We start from the raw sequence: 20,705 nt of genomic DNA on the forward strand, positions 1-20,705 counted from the left end.
GAGAGACATATTTAAAATATTGGAAGAAAACAAATAATCTGTGAATCCAGAATTCTTCACAGAGAAAAATACCTTTCAAAACTGAGAATTAAACTTTTCAGACAATATCTGAAAGAATTCACTGCCATCATAACCTGCACTACAAGAAAAAGAATGAGAAAGAATGAAGAAAGCCTACAGGAATTATGGGATATCATTCAAAAACATAATATAAGATTCTGGGAGGGAATCACAAAGGGAGTAGAGAGAGGGAACAAAATTTTATTTTAAAAAATAATGGCCGAAAACTTCCCAAATTTGAGGATAGAAATTAACATCCAATCCATGAGGCCCTACAGTCCCTAAACCCAAAAAGGGCAACACTGAGACAAACTATAATTAAGATGTCAAAAGTCAAAGACAAAGAGATAAATCAAAAAAACAGCACGAGAAAAGCAAATCGTCAAACAATAGAGCTCCCATAAATCTATAAGTGGATTCTTAGCAGGAATCTCACAAGCCAGGAGAGAGTTGGATGATCTACTCAAGATATTGACAGAAAAAACTGCCAACCAAGAATACTATGTGCAGCAAAGCTGCCCTTCAGAAAAGGAGACATAAAGACTTTCTCAAACAAAAAAAGCTAAGGGAATTCATCACCACTAGATATGAATTATAAGAAATACTACAGGAAATTCTTAAAGCTGAAATGAAAGGATGCTAATTAACAATGAAAAACAGAAGAGTATAAAACTCACCAGTAAAGGTAAATTTATAGATAGTCAACACCATTCTCTAAAATTGCAGAGATGGTACATAAGTCACTTTCAATGCTCATATAAAAGTTAAAAAAAAAAGAACATATTAAAAATAACTACAGGGGACAGCTGGATGGCTCAGGTGGTTAGAGCCTGGTTCAATTCCCACAAGGGATGGTGGGCTGCGCCCCCTGCAATTAAAATTGAAAATGGCAACTGGACTTGGAGCTGAGCTGCACCCTGCACAACTAGATTGAAGGACAATGACTTGGAGCTGATGGGCCCTGAAGAAACACACTATTCTCCAATAAAAACATTTTTTAAAAAAATAGCAACACAAATATTTTAAAAAAAGGAGTCTCACTTTAGCCTTATGGATATACGTAAGCTGAAAGCAAAAGGATAGGAAAATAATAATCCAAGCAAATGGTAACCAAAAGAGAGCAGAAGTGGCTATACTTATATCAGACAAAATAGACTTTAGGTCAAAAATAGTCACAGCCTTTTCACGAAATACGCATACATACATACATACATAGTTTAAAGAGATTAGATCTAACACGCTCCATACAAAATCAATAAACACAAAGTATGATACAATTATCCAATTTACTAAAAATCTGAATGTGTGTTAATAGGATATAAATAAAAGAGGCAGACATGGCACACGTCTTTATCCTCAATCTATATTGAAAATTTACTTGTAGGGATATAAACTAGAGATGAAAAAAATTGTTTTAATTCAGAAAATCCAGGAAAGCCTGCACTATCGTATTACACTACACTTATGCTATAGGAGTGTGGTACCTACAGATGAGCTTAACAGTGAATGTAAAACTTGCCACTGTACTCTGTAGATAAGGTATACCGAGACTTAGAGGACAGGAATACACACAGTGTGCTAAAAAATGAAACATAGGATCTCACTTCAATGTGATGATAAGCTTGGCAATGTAGGTAGAAGCCATGGTATGGAAAACTTTGACACTAACCTAGGCTTCAGTCTATAAATAATGAGAAGCTATTTACTCTATAAATAATGGGAAGCTATTGCATAGTACAGAATATGTAAAGCAGAATTTAATATGAGTGAAGCTTAGATTGGACTGTAAAATTATTATAGCCAGGAAAATAGTAAATTCTCATGGAATAGGTCATAATGTGATGAAGACTTGGACTAAGGTGATAGCAGCGAATGAAAAGGACAAATCTGAGGCAAAAAAGAACAGGTCTTGGTACCAAACATGTAAGCAGAGGGAAAAGGAAAAACTAAGAATGACATTAGCAGACACTGTTAGACATCTAGCCCAAATCCATCCCTTTGAAGAGACAACAAATACCAAAAGTACATAAACTAAGTGATGGAATAAAAGTTCATCAGAAGCCTGGGTGCCCAATGATATTAATAAGTTGAACTAGTCCCAAGCCACAAAACAATAAATGTATTCAAGGTTTAAGGCACTATTAGCTGGGATTTCTGATTGGGGGTAAAAATGACACCAAATATTTTTTTAAAAAAGGAAGAAAGAAAAGGAAACTCTACATCCAACTATTTGAGGAAAATACATAATTGATTCAATTAGATCATATGTATTCAATTAGACATGTTGATATTAAGGTAATGGCAGGATACCCAAGTAGACAAAATTTCCAAAACTGGTATGACTCAAAAGTAATAGTTCCCTGGATTTAACCAATGAACCTCAGGTTATTCAAAGTTACAGATTTCTTTAGTATTGGATTTCTTTAAGATGTTATGCATTGCAGATAGCCAAGAAGATACAGTGTATAGTGTGTCCCAAGTCTGACCACAGTACACCCCTTCAGTACAAAGTCTGCAAAACATATCTAAAGATACAGATGTGAGAATAGCTGATCCTTGAAACTTTGAGTTCTCTAGAAAGAACTCTCACTAAAAATTGAAAGGATAATTCAGTTAGAATATCAACACTTTGCAACCACTAATAAAATAATGAATCTGGACAATGAAAATCAATAGCTGCTAAAATCTTTAACATGATAAGGAACCTTATACCAAATGGATCAGGCCAACTCCTAACATTAACAAAAGGATTGACAAAAAAGACATTCGTTCTGTGGCTCCTGCTATGATACAACAGGAAGTATAAAACACCATTATAGGGGTGGCCAGCCAGTTAGCTCAGTTGGTTAGACTGTGGTGCTGGTACCATCAACGTTGCCAGTTCAATCCCCACATGGGCCACTGTGAGCTGTGCCCTCCTTAAAAAAACACCATTATAAAGTTTTCTTGCCAAAAAAAAAAACAATAGGACCTAAAATTTGATCACTACTCTAGATCCACTACTGTTTTACAGCAACTAATAGACAGAGGAACAAGTTAAACATCACAGAGATGCAATCACTAAAACCCAGAATGTGGGTTACTTCAGCTAATTGCAGAGAAGAAAAAAAAGCGGGGGACTATAAATTCAGAGACCTAAGAAATATAACAATCAAATAAAATATGAAGCCCTTGTTTGGATCCTAATTCTAAGTAAACTCTGAGAAATTATTTATGAGACAACTGGGAAAACCTGAACATTCATTTAATATTTGAAGACATTAAGAAATAACTGTGGAGAAAGCCGAATTGCTCAGTTGGTTAGAGCGTGAACTCTGAACAACAGGGTTGCCGGTTCGATTCCCACATGGGCCAGTGAGCTGCACCCTTCACAACTAGATTGAAAACAACCACATGGAGTTCATGGGTCCTGGAAAAACACACTATTCCCCAATAAAAAGTTTTATAACAAGAAATAACTGAATAATTTAGGTGTAGTAATGATACTATGGTTGTTCTTTTAATTGTGATAAAAAGTTCTTCTTTTAATTGTGATAAAATACAAATAACATAAAATTTATCATTTTAACCATTTTGAAGTATACAGTTCAGTGGCATTAAGTACATTCTCATTTTTGTGCAACCATCACCACCATCTGTCTCAAGAATATTTTCATCCTCTCAATCTGAAACTCTGTACTAGGGTTTCCACACGGGAATTCCCGCCCGTTCTCAGGAATTTTTTTCACTTTCCCGTTCCCGAATTCTGAGAAAAGTTGGTCAGGAAATCGGAAAATCGGTTCCCTGAACTCAGGTGGTAGGTAGTATCGGCCGTCACTTTGTGGAAACGATTCATCATGGAGAACAGAAAACTGTTTATATCTCGGGATTCGGGAACGGGAAACGAAAAAAATTCCTGAGAATGGGCGGGATTCCTGTCTGGAAACCCTGCTCTGTACCTATTAAACAATATCTCCCCATTCACCCCTCTCCCCAGCCCCTAGCAACCATCATTCTACCTTCTGTCTCTATGAATTAACTATTGTAGGTTCCTCATATAACTAGAATCTGACAGTATTTGTCCTTTTATGTCTGGCTTATCTCACTTAGCATAATGTCTTCAAGGTTCATCTGTATTATATACCATGTGCCTGAATATTTCATTCTTTGTTCTTTGAGTTCTTTTTACTTCTTTTGGTTATATATATACATACATATATAATACTTTTTTATTTTTCAATTGTAGTCGACATACAATATTATATTCGCTTCAGGTATACAACATAGTGATTAGACATTTATATAATTTACAAAGTGATCACCCTGATAAGTCTAGTACTCATCTAACACCATAGTTATTACATTAATTATATTCCTTATGCTTTACTTTATATCCCCATGACTATTTTTATAACTGTCAATTGGTACATCTTAATCATTTCCCCTTTATCACTCATCCCCCCAACTCCCTCCCATCTGGGAAATGTCAATTCATTCTCTGTATCTGAGTTTGTTTCTGTTTTATTCGTTTATTTTGGTTTTTAGATTCCACATATACGTAAAATTATGCGGTATTTGTCATTCTCTGTCTGACATTTTTCACTGAGCATAATACCCTCTATGTCCACCCATGTTGTACCAAATGGCAAGATTTCACTCTTTTTTATGGCTAAGTAATATTCCATTGTATATGTGTACCACTTCTTTATCCATTCACCTTTCGACGGACACTGAGGTTGCTTCCACATCTTAGCTATTATAAATAATGCTGTAATGAACATAGGGATGCATATGTCTTTTCAAATTAGTGTTTGGGGTTTCTTAGGATAAATACCCAGAAGTGGAATTGCTGGGTCATATGGTAGTTCTATTTTTAACTTTTCAAGGAACCCCCATACTGTTTTCCATAGTAGCTACATCAATTTACAATCCCACCACAGTGCACAGTGCACAGGGTTCCATTTTCTCCACTATCTTGTCAATATTTGTTTGTTAATTTATTCATGATAACCATTCTGACAGGTGTGAGTGATATCTTATTGTAGTTTAATTTGCATTTAGCTTAATGATTAGTGATGCTGAACATTTTTCATATATCTTTTGGCCTCTGTCTTCTTTGGAGAAATGTCTCTTCAGGTCCTCTGCCCATTTTTTAATTGAACTGTTTGGTTTTTTTCATGTTAAGTTGTATGAGTTCCTTATACATTTTGGATATTAACCCCTTATCTAATGTATCATTGGCAAATATCTTCTCCCATTCAGTAGGTTGTCTATTCGTTCTGTTGATGATTTCCTTGACTGAACAAAATCTCTTTAGTGTGATGTAGTCCCATTTGTTTATTTTTCTTTTGTTTCCCTTGCCCGAGGAGACATATCCAAAAAAAATATTACTAAGAGCAATGTCAAAGAGCTTACTGCCTATGTTTTCTTCTATAGAAGTTTCAGGTCTTACATTTAAGTCTTTAACCCATTTTGAGTTTATTCTTATACGTCGTGTTAAGAAAGTGGTATCATTTCTTCTTTTTTTTTTTTTTTGGCATATATCTGTCAAGTTTTCCCAACACCACATATTGAAGTGACTGTCTTTACCCCAATGTATATTCTTGCCTGCTTTGTCATAGGTTAATTGACCAGATAGGCATGGGTTTACTTCTGGGTTCTCTATTCTGTTCTATTGATTTATGTGTCTGTTTTTATGCCAGTACCATGCTGTTCTGATTGCTATAGCCTTGTGGTATAGTTTGATATCAGGTAGCATGATACCTCCAATTTTGTTCTTCTTTCTCAAGACTTTGGTGGCTATTCAGGATCTTTTGTGATTCCATATAATTTTAGGATTATTTGTTCTAGTTCTATGTAAAATGTCATTGGTATTTTGATAGGGATTACATTGAATCTATAGATTGCTTTGAATAGCATGGACATTTTAACAATGTTAGTTCTTCCTACCCATGAGTATGGTATGTCCTTCCATTTATTTGTATCTCCTTCAGTTTCTTTCTTCAATGTCTTATAGTTTTCCAACTACAGATCTTTTACCTCCATGGTTAAATTTATTCCTGGGTATTTTATTTTTTGATGCAATTGTAAATGGGACTGTTTTCTTAATTTCTCCTCCTGATACTTCGTTATTACTGTATAAAAATGCAACTGATTTCTGAATATTAGTTTTATATCCTGCTACTTTACTGAATTCATTTATCAATCCTAATAGTTTTTTGGTGGAATCTTTCAGGATCTCTATATATAGTATCATGTCATCTGCAAATAATGACAGTTTTCTTCCTTTCCAATTTAGATGCCTTTCATTTCTTTTTCTTCTCTAATTGCTACGGCTAGGACTTCCAATAACATTTTCAGTGAAAGTGGACATCCTTGCTTTATTTCTGATCTTAAGGAAAATGCTTTTACTTTTTCACCATTGAGTATATTAATGATTGGTTTGTCATATATGGCCTTTATTATGCAGAGGTATGTCCCCTCTATCTCCACTTTGCTCATACTTATCATATATGGATGGTGGATTTTGTCAAATGGTTTTTCTGTATCTATTGATATTATCATATGATTTTCATATTTCATTTTGTTTATGTGGTTTATCACATTAAGTGATTTGCAAATACTGAACCAACCTCGTTCCCCAGGAATAGACCCCACTTGATCGTGATGTGTGATTTTTTTAATGTGTTGCTGAATTCAATTTGTTAATGTTTTGTTGAGAATTTTTGCAACTATGTTCATCAGGGATACTGGCCTGTAATTTTCTTTTTCTAATGTTTTGCCTGGTTTTGGAATCAGGGTAATGTTGGCCCCGTAAAATGAGCTAAGGAGCCTTCCCTCCTCTTCAGTGTTTTGGAATAGTTTGAGAAGAATAGGGTATTCTTCTTCAAATGTCTGGTAAAGCTCACCTGCGAAGCAATCTGTCTGGGACTTTTGTTTGTTGGTAGTTTTTGATTACTGATTCTATTTCATTAGTATCAGTCTGTTCACATTTTCTGTTTCTTTTTGATTCAGTCTTGTAAAAATTTATGCTTCCAAGAATTTATCCATTCCTTCCAGGTTGTCCAATTTGTTGGCATATAATTGTTCATAGTATTTTCTTACAATCATTTGTATTTCTTGGTGTCAGTTGTCACTTCTCTTTCTGATTATACTTATTTGGGTCCTCTCTCATTTTTTCTTAATGAGTCTGGTTAAAGATTTATAGATTTTGTTTATCTTTTCAAAGAACCAACTCTTATTTTCACTGATTTTTGTATTGTTTATTTACCCTCTATTTCGTTTATTTCCACTCTGATCTTTATTATTTCCTTCCTTCTACTCCTTTGGGCTTTATTCGTTCTTCTTTTTTCTAGTTCCTTTAGGTGTAATGATAAATTGTTTATTTAAGAATGTTCTTGTTTCTTCAGGTAGACTTGTATTGCTATGAATTTCCCTCTTAGAACTGCTTTGGATGTGTCCCATAGGTTTTGGGGTCATTATATTTTCATTTTCATTTTTCTCAAGGTATGTTCTGAATTCTTCCTTGATGTCTTTGTTAACCCATTTACTGTTTAGTATCATGTTATTTAGCCTCCATTTGTATTTTTCAGTTTTCTTCTTACAATTGATTTCTAGTTTCATCTATTGTGATCAGAAATGATGGCTGAGATGATTTCAATCTTGTTAAATTTGTTGAGACTTGTTTTGTGGCCTAACATGGTCCATCCTGGAAAATGTTCCATGTGCGCCTGAAAAGAATGTATGTTCTGCTGCTTTGGGGTGAAATGCTCTAAAAAATATCAATTAACTCCATCTGCTCCAATGTGTCATTTAATGCCACTGATACTGTGTTGATTTTCTGTCAATGGATGACCTATCCATTGATATCAATGAGGTGTTAAAGTCCCCTACTATGATTGTATTACTGTCAATCTCTCCCTTATATCATCAATATTTGCTTTATATACTTAGGTGTTCCTACATTTGGTACATAAACATACCCTCTTCTTTGACTGATCCCTTTATCATTATGAAATGTCCTTCTTTGTCTCATTATATAGCCTTTGTTTTAAAGTCTACTTTGTCTGATATAAATATTGCTACACCAGCTTTTTTTGTTACCATTTCCATGAAATATCTTTTTCCATCCCTTTATTTTCTTTTTTTTTCATCTTTTTTTCTTAAGATCTTTTTTTTTATACTGGGGAAGGGAAACAGGACTTTATTGGGGAACAGTGTGTATTTCCAGGACTTTTTTTTATTGGAGAACAGTAGTGTGTTTTTCCCAGGACTCAACAGCTCCATCCAATCCAAGTTGCTGTCCTTTCGCTCTTAGTTGTGTAGGGTGCAGCTCAGCTCCAGGTCCAGTCGCCGTTGTTAGTTGCTGGGGGTGCAGCTCACCCTCCCTTGCAGGAGTTGAGGAGTCCACCCGGCAACCTTGTGGCTAAGAGCCCGTGCTCCAACCAACTAAGCCATCCAGCCACCGGGAGCTCAGCGGCAGCTCACTGACCTCATTCCAGCTGCGGAGGGCACAGCTCGCTGGCCCATGTGGGAATCGAACTGGCAGCCCCGTTGCCCAGAGCTCGTGCTCTAACCAACTGAACCACCCATCCGCCCCCATCCCTTTACTTTCAGTCTGTGTGTGTGTCTTTCAATCTGAAGTGGGTCTCTTATAGGCAGCGTATGTATAGGTCTTGCTTTCTTCTCCATTCAGCCACCTTATGTCTTTTGATTGGAACATTTACTCCATTTACATTTTAAGTAATTATTGATAGGTATGCATTTATTTCCATTTTAGTATTCATATTTTTTATCTTTTTTTTCTTCTTTTTCTTAAAGAAGTTCCCTTAACATCTGTTGTAATACTGATTTGGTGCTGATGAACTCCTTTAGCTTTTTCTTATCTGGGAAGCTCTTTATCTGTCCTTTGATTCTAAATAGCAGCCCTGCCGGATAGAGTAATCTTGGTAGTCAGTCCTTACTTTTCATCACTTTGGATATTTTGTGCCAATCCCTTCTGGCTTGCAAAGTTTCTATTGAGAAATCAGCTGGCAGTCTATGGGAGCTCCCTTGCAGGAAATTAACTGCTTTTCTCTTGCTGCTTTTAAGATTCTCTCTTTGTTTTTAACTTTGTCATTTTAATTATGATGTGTCTTGGTATGAGCCTTTTTGAGTTCATCTTGTTTGAGACTCTGCACTTCCTGGACTTGTATGTCTATTTCCTTTGACAGGTTAGGGAAGATTTCCATCATTATTTCTTCAAATAGGTTTTTAATCCCTGTACTCTCGCTTCTCCTTCTGGTACCCCTATGATGCAATGTTGGTATGCTTGATGTTTTCTCTCAGATGCTCCTTAAACTATCCTGTTTTTTATTTTTTATTTTATTGGGGAAGGGAAACAGGACTTTACTGGGGAACAGTGTGTACTTCCAGGGTTTTTTCCAAGTCACGTTGTTGTCTTTTCAATCGTAGTTGTGGAAGGCGCAGCTCAGCTCCAGGTCCAGTTGCTGTTGTAAGATGCAGGGGGCAAAGCCCACCATCCCTTGCGGGAGTCCAGGAGTTGAACCGGCAACCTGTGGTTGAGAGGCTGCGCTCCAACCGAGTCATCCGGGAGCTCAGCGGCAGCTCAGCTCAAGGTGCTATGTTCAATCTTAGTTGCAGGGGGCGGAGCCCACCATCCCTGGCGGAAGTTGAGGAATTGAACTGGCAACCTTGTGGTTGAGAGCCCACTGGCCCTTGTGGGAATCGAACCGGCAGCCTTCGGAAGTAGGAACATGGAGCTCCAACCGCCTGAGCCACCAGGCCGGCCCAACTTTCTTTCTTTTTTTTTTTTTCTTTGCTGTTCTTATTGGGTGTTTTCCACTACCTTGTCCTCCAAATCGCTGGTTCAATCCACTGCTTCATCTAACCTACTGTTGATCCCCTTTAATGTATTCTTCATTTCAGTTATTATAATTTTCATTTCTGCCTGGTTCTTTTTTGTTTTTTATCTCCATTTTTATGTTTCCTACCTCTTTATTAAAGTTCTCAGTTCATCGACTCTTCTCCAAAGTTCACTGAGCATATTTATAACCAGTGTTTTAAACTCTGCATCTGGTAAGTTGTTGTCTCCATTTCACTGAGTTCTTTTTCTGGAGTTTTGTCCTGGTCTTTCATTTGGGTCATGTTTCTTTGTCTCCTCATTTTGGCTGCCTTCCTTTGTTTATTTCTATGTATTAGGTACAGCTGCTGCTATGTTTCCCATTCTAGGCAGAGTGGCCTTATGTAATAGATGTCCTGTGGGGCTCCATGGCACAATCTCCTTGTTCACCTGAGCTGAGTGCTCCAGAGGTGTCCCTTATGTGGGTTTGGTGTGCCCTCCTGTTGTAGTTTAGCCTTGATTGCTGTTGGCACATCAGTGAGAGGGATTGATACTCAGGCTGACTGGATGTGAGGAATGGCCATGACACAGAGCTGCTGTGCAGGGATGGGATTCACTTTAATGGGGCTCTGGTAACTGCCAGGTCCGCCCTATGGGTGTGTCATTTGTAGAGCTCATTTGGTGGTGCTCTGGTGTGGTCTGAAGCCAGCCACCAGGTGTTTTGGTTCTGGGGCCTCCTGGGAGGGGCTGTGGTGCAGACCAAGATCAGCCACTGCCTGTGCCTTTCCTGGAGCCACCTGGAAGGAGCTGCAAAGTGATCTGCAGATGGTTGTCACCTGTACTGTGCTTGGAGGCACCTGGGAGAGGCAACCAAGGCTGGTTGCCAACAGAGTCAGCTTGGGGCCACACAGCAAGATGTATGGGGCACACCAAGGCCACAGCCAACTTGTTTGGGATTTGTGGACCTTTGAGAGATTTTAGGGACATCCACAGCGTGAGATGAAAGGCCATTTGTGTGGAAAAGCCTCTGGAAGAGGTTCCGGCTAGGCACTCAAATAGGGTGAGGCAAGAGTCTCAGGGAATCACCACAATGGAACAGTGTTAGACAGGTTGATGGAGATTCAGATTTGGTGCCACTTGTGCTTGCAAGCAGGTGGGGAAATACCTCAACAAAGAAACAATAGGGTCTGCCAGCCCTCTCTCCCCAAGTGAGCTGTCCTGCCCCCTGCCCCTCTAGTCCTCACCCTGCAGCTAGTCAATTCAGCTCTTCCTCATATGTCTCTGGTGCTTTTCAAGTTGCTGTGCCAGTGCTGGAGCTCAGAGCAAATTCACAAGTTCATGCATGGGCCCTTTAAGAGGAATGCCTGAAACTCCAGTATCCCTTTGTCTCACTCAGCCACAGTCCTCACTGGTTTTCACAACTAGAAGTAAGAAGACTACTCTTCCTGGCACAGCCTGGTGAGTGGCTGCAACCCCTCACTCCTCAGGGGAGACCTTCTCAGCTGAGATCTGCCTCCTTTTTTTTAACCACCACACTGTAGGTCTGGGGCCTGCCTGTTCTGTGTCTCTGCCCCTACCAGTCTTGACATGGCTGCTTCTTTATATCCTTAGTTATAGGACTTCTGTCTTCAGGTGGTTCTTAATGGTGGTTGTTCTGTAATTTAGTTGTAATTCTGATGTGGTCATGGGAGGAGGTGAGTACAGCACTTACCTACTCTGCCATCTTGATCCAAAGTCCTGAATCTGGACTGAATTTCATTCCTTTTAAAGGCTGAATAATACTCCATTTTATGCAAATACCACATTTTGTTCATCTATTCATCTGTCAATGGATATCTGAATTACATTTTACTTTCAAGAGTTCACATCTCTTTACAGAGATACATACTCAAATATTTATAAATTAAATTATAAGTATCTGAGATTTGCTTCAAAATACTCCAATTTGGGAGAGAAGGGAAGTAGGGAGAAGGATAACAGATGAAACAAGGTATAATTTGTCATTTATCAGATCAACAAAAATCAGAAAAACTGGTAATAACATATACTGGCTACAATGTGGGGAAACATGCTCTTTCAATCATTGTTGGTGGGAGTATAAATTTCTTACGAAGGCTCTATCAAAGTTTAAAATGCACATTTCCTGCAGCCAAGATATAACTTCTGGGAACTTATCTTCACACATATGTTCATACCATGTTTCCCGAAAAATTAGACTAGAAAATAAGCCCTAGCATGATTTTTCAGGATGACATCCCCTGAACATAAGCTCTAATGTATCTTTTGGAGCACAACTTAATAAAAGACCCAGTCTTATTTTCGGGGAAACAGGGTACATATACACAAAAATGTGTATACAAGCATACTGACTATGACAGTGTTTATAATAGCCCAAGATAATAGCCCAAGCCAGGAAATAATTTAAATGTCTACCAGTAGGGAATGGATTTCATAAATCACAGTAAAATACAAAAACATGAAAATACAATGAAATACTATTTAACTTTAAAAAAAGAAAAAACTGTTCTATGTGTATTAATAAGACACAGTGTCCGATAAATCTGTTAAGGAAGAAAAAGTAAGGCACCGAACACTATTCAACCAGTCACTTACTGCTTCCACTTCTGGCATTGCCACAGGCCACATAACCTAAAAACCTGCCACAACAAAATATATACAAATGTTGAGTAAATTATTACTAACATCTCTTAAATGTATAACTAAGCTCAAAAGAAAGTAAGGGAAATCTCTCACTGAAGAGCAAGATGGAAGAAAGAGGAACCTTTACTTTCTACTTTATCTACTTATTTTTATTTTATAACCAATATGTATTACTTTTGAAACTAAGAAATAAATTTTCCCTGAAATACTTTGGAAAAACATGCTATGGATTTAATAATCCATGCTTAAATAACTAAAGCAATGTAGTATTAGGGCAAATTTTCAGGTATAACAGCCACTATTTTATCCAATTCCACATTTACTAAGCACCTATTAAATGTAAGAGACTGTGCTTGCCTCTGATTAATAGCAAGATGAGGTTCCTAGTCTTTAAGGAGTTTAAAATCTGTGAGGAAGAACCAGCAAGGAGGCAAAAATATCTTTAATACAGTATAGAACATGAAAATGGTCATCTTCTGCATCAAAACTTGAGAACTAAATGCTTAAAATTCCAATTTCTAGTTAGTACCATCAGATCCCTAAACCAGTCAGACATTACTTCACATTTTCCATTACTTCTTTTTTTTTAGCTCATCCATCTATGAACCATTTGTGACAATGACTGCACTTATTCATTAGTGGCAAAACTATGAAGTTATACATACAGTTATTAATATATAGTTTCCATAGCCTTTGTGATCTCATCGCACAAATGAATTCTCAGTTGTTTTCTTCCTTTGCTTTTTATACCTGTTAATATCACCACATTTATTATGTCAATATTACTAATCAAAAATAACTGAATCCCCCCCCATATTTCTGTTACCTATAAATTTGAAAATTAAATGGTAATACAGGCTGTGATGGATCCAAAATTCTTCCCCATCTCCAATCATACCCACAACAGTCACTGGGGAAAAAGATTAAGTCACAGCAGAATTTCTTCTTTTACTAAGAACACAGATACAGAGAAAAGTGGAATCTTTCCTTAAAAATTTACTGAACAATGGGATTTACAAACTTCTTTGGCAGTTAGAATAATAAACAACCCCAAAACCAATACATCTTCAATCTTCAGCAATCTAAAGGGATTTTAAGAAATATTAAAAACTGAGAAAAGTTAAATATATTCTGTCCATGCCAAGGTAATCCAATTTTGCCCACCAAAAACCATGATGTAATTTGTTAATGATATCCAGTTCTAAAAAGTTCCAGAGGCAGCCTTTTTACTTGCACTGCAAGCTAATATCACTTATCTGTTTCCAGGCAGGAGATTAGTAGTTGTGTAGTCCAGATGAATTATTCTATCCAACCTAAAGGGTTGTACAAATTTCAGAATAATCATATTGAACAACTGTTTATTGTTCATTCTTGCCCTTTATGAAATTGAACATGGAAACTGCTGGCACATACAAGGCAGTAATTTTGCATTTCAGATAGACAGTAATACTTAAATACGTTTTATCAACTCATGGAGGGTTGCCAGCTGGGGAAAAAAAACAAACAAAAACTAAGTATCTGTAAGATGTCAGTAAAGACAAGTGCTACGAGATTAGCATGTGGACTCTCTACCGGCCAGAGGTCCTAAACCTGTATGGGTACCTTCAAAGAAACTCACTGACATTTTCCGCTCCTGCACTGAAGCATCACCATTAGATCAGATTTGCCTCTCATCCACATCAAACTGATAATGACCACTGTGTTCCAAAATTCTGGAATCAATATTATTTACCTTCATGATTTTTGAGGATCTCCTAAAAGCTAAACTACTCTAAGAAGTAAAAATGTCTAAATATCAGTAAAAGATTGTTCCAACTCCTTCCTCTGTTTTGAAATACATCTTGTTTTTAAAAGAAAAAGAAACAAAGGCCCAAATAAGAACAGCATATTTAAAAAAAGACAAACCAATATTAAACGAAAGTACCAACAAGAATGTTATTTATAGTGGCAGTAGAGAAGTGCTGAGTGGTCAGGCTCTGGATCCAGCATGGCTAACTTACTACATGTGTAATCCTGAACAAGTTTTTAAGAACCCTGTGCCCCACTTTCCTCTTCCGTACAATGGGAATAATAACAGTCATAATCTGAGTTGAAGATCACGTGAGTTAAATCACATAAAGCAGTTAATATTTGACCACTGCTTACCAAGTAGATGGATAAAAATCCGAAGTTTTAGTAACACTGTTGGCAAGGCTGTTGGAAAACAGGGAGTTTCATCCTCTCCTTATGGAGGGCAATCTGGAAATCCCACTTTTGAGAACTTATCCCATTGATATTCTTGCACAGGTGTGAAAAGACAGGTATACCAGGTTTTTTATTTCATACTGGAAACCAACTGTCCATCAAAAGTGATGATTACATAAAGAATGGCAAATTCATGACATGGAACACTATGCAGCAGTTTTGGTTTCTTAAATAGAGTACACTGATTTCCTGACATGGAAAGACCTCTTAGATGAGTGAAAAATGCAAGGTGTGTAGAAAAGTGAATATGGTATGTTACCTTTTGCATAAAAGAGACTGAAAAATCAAAATACATATTCATCATTGTTGGTTTTTAAACTAAGAGAAACTAACAATGGTGGAAAGGAACTAGGAAGATGGGAGACAAGATGGGAGGGAAACTTCAAACTGTGTATGTCTTTATTTATTTTTTTTGGTTTTTTAGCTATATAAATATTTTGCCTATTTTTAGCTATATAAATATTTTGCCTATTCAAATATTAATTTTGAAAAGTATTTTTAAGTGTCACTTTACACTCTCAAATATTGGCTGCTGTTATTACTGTTGTTGAGAATAATACCAGTAGTAAGTACCATGTTTCCCCAAAAATAAGACCTAGCCAGACCATCAGCTCTAATGCATCTTTTGGAGCAAAAATTAATAGAAGACCGCGTATTATATTATATTATATTATATAAGACCAGGTCTTATATTGTATTAAAATAAGACCGGGTCTTCTATTAATTTTTGCTCCAAAAGATGCATTAGAGCTGATGGTCTAGCTAAGTCTTATTCTCGTGGAAACACAGTGGTAGTAATAGTAGCAGTAATAGTTAACAGCAACCTCAAAATACGTCCTTTCTGAAGCCTTATTCTTATTCCCTCTGCTCAGAAGCCTCCTCTAACTCCTGAACTATTTAAGGAATTTATCATTTTCTACTCTAGTAAGCAGCTTAAGGAGTAGGTGATTGTCTTGTTCATTTTTAATATCCTAGAAACCTTGCTTGTACCTAGTAGTTACAAACATTCTGGAGTAACAGTAACCTACAAGTACTCCAAAGAAGGAAATAGTGACTATTTCTAAAGGGATTATATTCTATAATTGTAAGACCTAAAATTTGAAAAACTTGAATAACTGGATTTGCTAACATTCTTTCAACTACTACCCAGCTAAAATCTCTTGCAGTAAGTTTTTTTCTTTTCCCAGGATTTCCCTAAACTTGGATTTCATGTCCCAAGCCAAGACACTATATGTACCAACTGTTTAACTCACTGCAACCTCTGAAATGTCTTTTGTCCCAAGTCCCAATACCCTGGTACATCGCTCCAATTGAAAAAGCAATTGTTGAGTGTCTCCTTTTAGAAAGATGTCACATATTAGTCAGTGAATAAGGTGCCCTTTTAACTAGAAAGGAGCTAACACCTGATTCCTAATTCGCCCAGTGTTTTATTTGTTCTTGTATGGAGGGTACTCTATAACTGACTGGTCGGTAGCCCAATTCTCGATGTCATTCCAGCACACCAAATACTCCACTGACAGCTCAACAGTCACTTTTCATGCAGGCCCCTCCCCTTCCCTCCTCCCTTAACCTCCATAAGATCAAGAGCTCCTTCCCCCGTACTGAATGAGACACACTGACAGTTCACAAGTCCTTTTCCCCAAACTGTCCTCCCCTGCAGTTGCAAGACCACCTCCCCGACTCTCATTATCCTGCAACCCAATTTGGTCCCGAATACCATGCCCCTCCCAGCCAATCCAAATCATATCACCATTTCTTCCCAAGAGCCAAGCTGCTTTACAGCCTTTCCCAACCAGTACACACTTGACAGCTCAACAACAGATTCCCCAAGTATCTTTTCCGTTTGTCTCTTTTTTCGCTATCACTCACTCGCCCTGGCTTCCCGCAAATTCACAGCCGCGTTCCCTAAACATGCTCTCCGCTCTCCCCTCCTCCCCATCCCCTTTCCACCGCTGACAGCTCAGACACCTCCAACCCCACGTGGCTGCACCCTCCCCCACTCCTCTCCCTTGACAGCTCAAGATCGGCTCCCAGGTCCCCATTCCTGTTTTCCCCAGACCCCGGTCAGGGCCACCCGCGATGCCCCCGGCCCCGGGGGGCAGGCTCCACTCACCCACTCTCCCGCATCACGTTGCTGTCCCCGCAGTCACAGGCGCCCCCGGCCTGACTGCGGAACATGTTGAAGTCGTGTCCAGTGTGATCACCCTGGTGGAAGCACTCCGCGCACAGCGACATGCAGGGGGAGATGCCGCACGTCCGGCAGCGGTAGGCCACGAAGTTGGCTGTCCAGACCAGGCCGCAGAGCGCCGCGGGGTCGTAGGCCCGCACCGCCGCGCAGAACTCATCGTAGCCGCCGCCGCCTGCCAGAAGGCACTTACACCACTCCAGGGCCTCCTCCTCTGCCGCCCCCGGACCGCCTCCGCCGCCGGCCGCCGCCGCCTCCTCGCTGTCCGCAGCCGCAGCCAGCGGCCGCTCAGCGCTCAGCACCCGCTCCAGCAACGCCTGCAGCTCCTCAGCACCTGCCCGGTTGTCCGGCCGGCTAAGGGCCGCCTTCAGGTGCGCGGCGGTGGCCGCCTTGTCCAGGGCCAGCCCGGGCGCGGGCAGTTCAGGTTGGGGCGGCTGCGGCCCCCCGCCGGCCGCCGCGGCCGCCGCCGCCATGATGAGAGCTCAGAATTTGGAGAGCCCAGAGCTGGCGGCTCCTCCCGGGAGGGTGGCGGTATTGACTGCTGCGATGGCTCGGCCCGCCCAACTCTCGCGATGCCCCGGAACTGCCGCGCACCTCTGCCTGCGACCCGGCTTCTGCACACGCCCCCTCCGGCTGCTTGTGCCTGCTCCGTCTGCACACGCCCCTTCTCGCCTGGGACGCAGCTCTGGTCCTTCCCCCCACCTCTTGGCTCTCAAAGTTAATAGCTACAGAAATAAGGGACTCACCTTAAAAAAAATTATTTTTAGTATGGAAAATATTTAATATAGACAATGGTTTGTGTTGTGTTTTTTTAATTTACCTGGGTTATAGGAATTACAGCACCTTTCAGATGAATTTTAGGCATCAGCATTTCGTTTTAAGATATAAATTCCTACTGTTACCAAACCCTTAATTATTATTGAATTACTATTATTATTGAAGCAACCTCCTAATTTTCCCCCCTGAATCAATTCTTACCCTCACACTGTTACCAGGTTAATCATTCTTCCATTCAAAATCTTTAGTTGAAACAAAAGCCAAACTACTTAAATCTCTCAAAATTCAACCTATCTTTTCTATCCTCATCTCCTGGCGCTGCTCCAAGTTTGTCGTATGAAAGAGACTAATGGAGTGAATGTCCACTGTTTTCTGAAGGCGCTTTTTTATTTCCTGCCTCTGGGCCCTTACTGTTCGTAGTTCCCACCTTAATCCACCGCACACCCTATTTTAGCAATGTCTTCCCATATCATTGCCTTTCTTCAAAAAAAATGACCCTGAATTTATTTGATGATATAACTTGCCTTCGCTGTAAAAATCTCATCTGCATCCCACTGCTAATTGGTACATTTCTCCAAGAATGAGCCTTCTTCATCATTGCCCTGAAGTGCTCAAATTTGTCTGATTATTGTGTTAAATGGAAAAGTTACAATAAATAACGTTGCATATTTTGGGGGGACCCTACTCTTTATATATGATATTTCTTTTAATCGTCTCAATAATCCTGTAAAGTAAGTACTATTACTAGAGGTGATTTATGTGCCCCAAAATACACAGCTAGCAATTAAATGAGATGCGACTAAAACTCAGGTGCATTTGATTCTAAAGCCCTGCTCTTTCTGCCACACCAATGCTTTGCGAACTTGCCTGATCCTAAGAATCACCTGAAGCTCTACTCACAAAAACAGATCCCTAGGTCCCATCTCAGACCTAAGGAATCCCAATCACCAGAGGTTATGCTGCCCTATCTACCAAAACCTGAATCATGAAAGAGATTATCAATAATGATCTTCAGAATTAAAAATCTACACTTTTATTAAGTTTCCATAGTTCACGTCCAGAGAGCTGGATGTATTATACAAATACTTAGTAACACAAGACAGAGGGCAAACAAGAATGAAAAAGAATGTAAGAAAAGCAATCCAAGGAAGAGTATTTCTAATCCATAACCCAGTGTTATAAATGAATTGTACATAACTAAAACATACTATTTCACATGTCCTGATCCTCCATAATAAAGCATTTCACAATCATCATTTAACAGTGATAAGTAATTCAAAAGTTGCTCATTAATTCTCTTAGTAAATCACCAAATTATAAACCAAATAAAATCCAGGAACATTTCAAACTAAGGTAAAATTAGTGTATATTCAATAATCAGTGTCAATGGCTTAAGGCAGTTGGAGACGTGTACTAGTATCTCTCCAGGGCTGCTTTCCTGCAAACAATAACAAGGGTGCCTGCTTCTGCTTGACCATGATGATGCATGAAAAAGCTGGAAATGCAGCTTTTTCAGCATCGCCACACACTCCTAAATTTCTACAAATTTCTACAAAATTCCATTGACAAGTGCCTCTTTAGTTCTGTAACAACAAAATAGTTTAAATACTTCCCCCTATTTTAGTTACATAGATATTGTAGTACATGTACAGAAACCTAGACATTTGCCAGATTTCCTACCTATTCTGATCATGATGGTATCTATCAGACCTGTTCAAAATCAGAGAACCATTAAAATAACTGGTAATGACAAGAATACAAAAAAACCAGTTGAAGATGGGCAAAAATTGTAAATAGACATTTTACCAAAAAAGATACATAAATGGCCAAAAGATGTTCAGCATCATAGTCATTAAGGAAATGCAAATGAAAACTATGATATACCACTATGTACACCCACTAGAATGGCAATAATCAAAAAGGCAGATAATAACAAATGTTGGCAAGGATATGGAGAAAAAGAACCCTCATACTTCACTGATGGGAATGTAATATAGTACCGCGTATTGGGAAAACAGTTTGGCAGTTACTTAAAAAGTTCAACATAGTTACCATACAGCCCTGCAATTCCACTCCTAGGACTCTATCCAAGAGAATTTATAGTAACATATATCTACACAAAAGACTTACAGGTAAATATTCATAACAATATTATTTGTTAAAAATAATATTGAAAAAAACTAGAAATGATCTAAAAGTATCAATTCATAAATGGATAAACAAAATGTGTCATATTCATATAGTGGTATACTATTTAACAATAAAAAGGAATGAGGTACGGATACATACTACAATGTAGATGAACTTCAAAAACCAATGAAAGAAGTCGCAAACCAAAAAAATGCATATTGTGTGATTCCATTTATATGAACTGTCCAGAAAAGGCAAATCTATAGAGTAAGTACATTAGCAGTTGACTAATCTACTGAGGGTAAGAACAGAAATGACTGCAATTAGGCACAAATAATCTTTTTAGGATAATAGGAATGTTCTAAATATAGATAATGGTGATGATTGAACAACTATGTAAATTTTATTAGAAAATCATTTAATTCTATTCTAAAAAGCAGGTGGATTTTATGATATAAAATTATACTTCAATAAAACAGTTTATCATTATTAGTAGTAGTACTTTTGTTTGAGATGAATGAAATAGTCAAGTTGCTGTCTGGGTGGCAACTATTTTACTGCTTTGGCTTTCAAAATCAATATGACAGGCTCTCAAATCTTTGGTTCTCCTAGAGTGTCTGGGGCTTCTATCATTTGGATCCAGGAAGTCTGACATTTTTCTTTCAATATGTTAGTGCAATATAAAAACTCTTCTCCTAAATTACTTCTCAAATCACTGTGCTGGATCATAGGAATTCCTACAATGGTATTTCCTGGGAAATACAACCTGGGAAAGCCAGGTTGAAATTCAGCTGAAAACTCTGCACTCACTTAAATGTTATACCGCAT

At 38.3% G+C, this 20,705-nt stretch overlaps 1 protein-coding gene across 6 annotated transcripts in view; it reads right to left on the minus strand.

Moving 5' to 3' along the window:
* Window positions 1-17,476, minus strand: part of UBR3 (ubiquitin protein ligase E3 component n-recognin 3) — a 170,511-nt gene extending 153,035 nt beyond the window's left edge. For 3 of the 6 annotated variants that reach the window (XM_033111959.1, XM_033111958.1, XM_033111957.1), the window contains exon 1: window positions 16,899-17,443. In XM_033111959.1, the coding sequence (XP_032967850.1) occupies window positions 16,899-17,443 (545 nt within the window). Of the gene's footprint in view, window positions 1-16,898 lie in introns of all 6 variants that reach the window. The other 3 variants (XM_033111956.1, XM_033111955.1, XM_033111960.1) reach the window with 2 other exon arrangements.
* Between the last annotated feature and the right edge of the window lie 3,229 nt (window positions 17,477-20,705).

The sequence above is a fragment of the Rhinolophus ferrumequinum genome, chromosome 8 (assembly GCF_004115265.2).
Source record: "Rhinolophus ferrumequinum isolate MPI-CBG mRhiFer1 chromosome 8, mRhiFer1_v1.p, whole genome shotgun sequence".
In the NCBI taxonomy this organism is placed as follows: domain Eukaryota; kingdom Metazoa; phylum Chordata; class Mammalia; order Chiroptera; family Rhinolophidae; genus Rhinolophus; species Rhinolophus ferrumequinum.